At 75.6% G+C, this 5,433-nt stretch overlaps 1 protein-coding gene across 1 annotated transcript; it reads right to left on the bottom strand.

The window, feature by feature from the left end:
* Positions 1-340: 340 nt before the first annotated feature.
* On the bottom strand, positions 341-3,165 carry UBE2I (ubiquitin conjugating enzyme E2 I; the record flags this gene model as incomplete). The annotated part of the gene is made up of 6 exons (XM_084249389.1): positions 341-524; positions 1,486-1,565; positions 1,640-1,749; positions 2,636-2,708; positions 2,946-3,029; positions 3,100-3,165. 6 exons carry the CDS (start codon positions 3,163-3,165, stop codon positions 461-463), a joined length of 477 nt encoding a protein of 158 aa, XP_084105515.1. The 3' UTR covers positions 341-460.
* Between the last annotated feature and the right edge of the window lie 2,268 nt (positions 3,166-5,433).

Raw genomic sequence — 5,433 nt, forward strand, 5'->3', positions numbered from 1 at the left:
CCGCCGCCGGCCGCCAATGACGATACGCAACAGAGACCTTCATAGAAACAGTTTATTTACTCTAAACAGCAACACAGACAAACGCCAGAGAAGCACAGAGGAGGTGGCGCGAACGATGCGGCGACTTTGGATCGGACGCTCGAAGCGGCGCGGCCCAGGCCCGGCGGCGGCGGGAGCATGCCTGCGTCCACGGCTCATCCAGGTAGAAAAGTTTATCGTTTACAGCAGTGGAAATACTGACATCAATATTAAAATAAAAGCAAGTTTTACAGAACAATCAAAAATACAAAAGACGGAAGGAAGAGACCCTGTATGAAAAGCGGGCGTCGCGGCGGCTGGACGGCGCCGGAGACGCCGCCCGCCCAGGGGGCCGGCGGCCGCGCAGAGCAGCCTCAGGTCTGCCGAGTGTGTAAACAAGTTCTTGCCAAACCAATCCCTTCCTGCCACGCGCCGCCGCCGCTTATGAAGGCGCGAACTTCTTGGCCTGCGCGCGAACTCTCTTCTCGTACTCCACTCTGTTCTGGCTGGGGGGCCAAGGGAGAGCGTTAGGGGCGCGCCCGCCCGCCGCGCCGGGCCCGGGCTGGGGGCCGCTGCTTCGGACAGGCCGGCTCGGCCCGCCCCGCGCTCGCCTGACACACAAGCCTCGCAGCTCCCCAGGGCCCCCCTTGGGGACGGCGCGGGCCCCGGGGAGGCCGGCGCTGCCTGTGCGGCTCGGGGGCCTGGGGACGCGAGCGGGTCCTCCGGCCGGGGCCGCTGTGAGTCTGGGACCCGCGTGCAGCCCGGCCCAGGCCCCACGGGAGCTCCCAGGCCAGAGGGATGAAGGCGCCCGCAGAGGCCGCCCCAGTGAGGTCAACGGGCTCGGCGCCTGGGCCTCCATCTGCCCCCCCGGGGAGGCCGCTGCGCTGCACCAAGGGGCAGGAGCCTGCCCTGCGCCGAACCTGGTGCCAGGCATGCCAACCCAGGGGCCCACGGGAGCCCGGAGGCGTCGGGTCGCCAGACCCCAGGCTGAAGGGGTCCTGACCCAGCCCGGCCCTTCTGGAGAAGCGAGGCCCGAAGCGTCCAGCCCCTCACAGGCACCTTTCCAGGTCCGGCCAGGGACGGGCTGCGTGGAGCTGCAGGCCACGAGCGAGGCCACACCAGGGCCAGCAGAGGCCGCACGCAGCCCCTCCAGGACGGTCGGCTGTCCCTGACCCCTGCCCCAGCAGGCGGGGACCAGACACAGGGCCGCGGGGTCAGGCCCAAGTTCACTTGCTCCTCTCCCCCCAAAGGGCCTCCAGGCCGGGAGCGTGGGTCGGAGCCCAACCCGGCCGCAGGCCACTCCAGGTCCCCCTGCAGACGGTGCACACGGGCCGTGATGGGGACCCTGGGCCGGCGCCAGGCCGGCAGCGCTGCGGGCTCCCGGGCACACCACGGCCCGCCAGGACAGGCGGCCGGCATGCCGCCCCCCCCCGGCCCCCGGCCCCCGGCCCCGCCGGCGCTGCTCACCAGTAGATGGTGTAGGCCTCAGCCTGCGCGGGGTCCTGGATGTTGGGCTCGTTCAGGAGCTCCTGGATGCCCAGCAGGATCTGCGGAGACACACGGGCGGGCTGGGCCGGCTGCTCCCCGCGCCCGCGGGGCCCGGCCGGGCGGCGGCGCGTACCTGCTTGATGGTGATGGCGGGTCTCCAGTCCTTGTCCTCCTCGAGGATGGACAGGCACACGGTGCCCGAGGGGTACACGTTGGGGTGGAAGAGCGGTGGCTCGAATTTACCTGTGCCGAGGACAGGGCGGCGGTCGGGCGGCTGCAGGGCCTGCGCCTCGCCCGGCCCCCAGGGGCCGCTTCCCAGGGGCCGTCCTGGTCACCCGCCGGGCTCGCACCCGCGCGCCTGCCTCGGAGGGCAAGTTTGGTCGGAGAGAAACCAGGACAGGCCTGTAGCCCACGACGCGGGGGGCGGGAGAGCTGCCCGGGCTGGGGCCCACCGCGCTGAGACCCTGGACCCCGCAACGCCCCAGGAGGCCCCCGAGTCCGAAGGGGCGCGTCGACGGCACCCGCTTCGAGGCCTGGCCTCCCCACCGCCTTCCCGCCCCGCAGCGGACGCCTCAGGTGGCCCCGGCTCCTGCCCGCGCTCGCCAGCCCCCCCCACCTGCCCCAGCAAGCAGGCGCGCTCTGCCCGGCGGCCCCGCACCCCCTCGCGTCACCCCCAAGCGCCCCCCGCCCATCCAGCCTCACGCCTCGAGAGCCCAACTCCAGAGCGTGAACTTCCCCTGCCCTCTCGGCAAGGGCGCACCCCCCACCCCCCCACCCGCCCCGCAGTGGAGCTCGGCTGGGCTCCTGTGAGCCCCCCCCCAACTCCGCTGCCCGCCCCGGCGCCGTCTGGGGACGCCAGGCCCTGCCCGCCCAGAGGCAGCGCCGCCCCACGGGACGGGCTCCGCGCCCGCCCGCCAGAATCCCGCGGGAGCCGCCGCGCCCGCCGCCCGCGCCGCCCGCCTCCCCGACCGCCCTCGCGCAGCCCTGCCCGCACCCGGCCGGCCTCACGGGAGCCGCGCCGCCCCGACCCCACCTGGCTGCGGTGACCGCAGCCCCCCTCGGCGCCCAGGGACGCCCGCCCGCTGCCCCCCAGACACGCCGGCGCCCCGCAGGCCCCGCGGCTACTCACACTTGGGCGGCGAGGACGGGTAGTCGTCTTTGAAGAGCATGCGCAGCTTGAACAGGCCGCCTTCCCACGGGGTCTGCGGGACCAAGCGCGGCTGAGCCCAGCGCCCCGGAGCGGCAGGGCTTCGGGGAAGGCCAGCGGCCCGGCCCGGGGACCCCAGCACCCCGCCGGGGGCGGCCCTGCAAGGCCGGTGCGCGCGGGCCTCAGCAGGGCAGATGGGGCAGCCCCGGCCCCCCGAAGCGCCACAGCTGAGCTCCGAGGCGTCCAGACTCGCGCCCGCGCTCCCTCGGCCCCCCCAGGCCGGCAGCCTTACCCCCTTCTTGCCCGGGATGGCGCATTCCCAGTTCATAAGGTTCATGGTGCCGTCGGGGTTCTTGGTGGGCACGGCCACGAAGCCCTGCAGGGACACGCCGTCAGTGCCCTGTGGCGCCCGCCCGCCCGCTCACCCTCCTGGGGCGCCGCCTTACAAAGGGGTGGTCCTTCCTCCAGGCCTTCCTCTCCTGGGCGAGTCTGCTGAGGGCGATCCCCGACATGTTCGGCAGGTCCCTGGGGGAGAGGGCAGAGCCGTGAGGGGCTCCCCCGCACCCCGGGCTCCAGGACAGCCCGCAGGGTAGCGGTGGCGGCTCTCTCCGCTGGGCAGGGCTGCAGGGCACTGGGAGCCCCAGCTTGGCGGCAGGACTATGTGTCAGCCGGGCAGGAAGACACCCCCGTTCACACGGGGGAGAGCGGGGAAGGGCCTGGCAGGGAGGTCCACAGGCTGCGCCCAGACCCCCGACCCCACAGCTAGCCCAGAGCCCAAGGCCCCACCGCCACTTATTCTGGGGGAGGCACTGTTAAGGGCCAGTAGGGTTCAGAGACTGCCCCCTGCGGGCAGCTGCACAGAGGGGCACTGCCAAGCCCTCCCCCAGTGGCCGGCCCAGCCCTGTCCTGTCCTGCAGGAGTGGCCATCGTGCTGATGGGGGTGGGCGATCCCTTGAGTGGTGACCGGCAGCCTGAAGGGCAGCGGCCACCCCTCTGCCCAGCACCGAGGTGCCCGCAACACAGGCAGCCGCTGCCGGCTGGGTCTGGGGACTGGAAAGACCGCCCTGTGGCCGCCACCCCGTGTGCCAGCCCGCCCCCCCCAGAACCATACCATCTAGGAGGTGAAAGGGGAACCCTGCAGAACGTGCCTGAGAAGCGACCCCAATGGATGGGGGCTGCATGGGCATCGGGTGGGCGGTGCTCCTGCTCTGCAGCCCCCCCCCCCAAGTCCTGTCCTGCTCCCATGGCCCTCCCCCCACTCTGTCCGAGGAACTGTGGGGTCAGAGGCAGGACGGTGCCCAGACCCACCTAGAGCCCGGGTTCAGGAAACGGGGACGAGACCCCAAGGTCCAGGCCCTCCCGAGGGGCACCTCTCGAGAAAAGCCCGTCTGCGCTGGGAGGCCGACCCCAGGCCTCAGGTGAGGGAGTGGCCACAGGCCCTCCCCTTGCCCAGCGCCAGGTGAAGGCGGTAATGGGGAGGGCCCCCCCCCAGGTTCCTCCCTTCTGGGGAGGGGGACACCCAAGCCAGGCTGCCCTGGGGCAGGGGAGCCGGAGCTACCAGCCTGCGGGGAGGACCAGGAAGGGGCCGCCGCAGGCTCCTCTGGCCTAACAGGGTCGGGCAGGAGCTGCCGCCCAAGGTTCTGCCCCTGCACGAGGCCTCCGCACCCCAGACTGCCCCGGGGCACCCCTGCCCTCCTACCAGGTCCCGAGTGGGGCCCAGGCCCCCGCGCCAGGGCAGAGCGGAGCAGACGGGAGCTGGCGGGAGCGCTGGGTGGCCGAGACCAGGAGGCAGGGGAGGCCGCGCTGGACACCGAGGCCGGGGCCGCAGTCTGGGCAGGAGGACGCTGAGGGCCACCTGCCCGCGGGCCCGGCCAGCCCCGCCGCGGGCGCCCCTGGGAGGCAGGGCCAGCTGGCGGCCCCGCGGGCACCAAAAGCCTCGGGGGCGCCCCGGGGAGCCGGGGGCGGCCCCTCATTCACCTCCGCCTGGAGCCGCGGGGGCCGGGGGCACCCCAGGGGCCCGCGCGCGGCTCCGCAAGGGGGGCCCGCGCGCCCCGCCCCGCCCCCGGCCGCCGCCCGGCCCCGGCTCCGGGCCCCCGGGCCCCGCAGGCGCGTCCCCTCGCCCGGCCGCGGCCCGGGGCCGGGGCCGCGATCCCGCCGCCGCCGCCGGCCCCCGCGCCCCGCCCGCGCCCCCCGGGCCGCGCCCAGGTCGGCGCCGGGCCCGCGCCCCGCTCCCCGCCCGGCGCGGGGGCCCCGGCGGACCCGGCCCGGGCCCGGGCCCGGCGCCAGCGCCGGCGCAGCCGCGGCCCCGCCCGGCCGCGGGGGACCGCGCCCGGCCGCCCCCCGCCCGCGCCCGGCCCCGCCGCCGCCCGCGCGCCGCCGCCGCCGCGCTCACCTCGGCGGCCACGGCCCGGCAGGCGCGCGGACAGGGCGGCGGCGGCGGCGCTCCTTTGTCTCGGGACTTCCCTCCGGAGCCCGCTCCGCGCGCAGCCCGAGCGCCCCGAGGACCCCGGCGGGCGGGGCCTAGCAGGGGCGGCCCGCCGCGCGCCTGCCCCGCGCGCCGCCGCCGCCGCCGCCGCCGCCGCGCGCCCCGCGCCGCCCGCGCCGCCGCGCGCCGCCCGCGCCGCCCGCGCCGCCCGCGCCGCCCGCGCCGCCGCGCGCCCGCGCCCCGGGCCCGGCCGGGGAGCCCGGCCGGGGGCCGACTTTTCAGTCAGGCGGCGCCCCGGACACCTGCGCCCTTAAAGGAGCCGCGTCCCCGGAGTGAGGGAGCGTCTGCAAACTCC

This window comes from Talpa europaea, assembly GCF_964194135.1.
Source record: "Talpa europaea genome assembly, chromosome: 12".
NCBI classification, from domain to species: domain Eukaryota; kingdom Metazoa; phylum Chordata; class Mammalia; order Eulipotyphla; family Talpidae; genus Talpa; species Talpa europaea.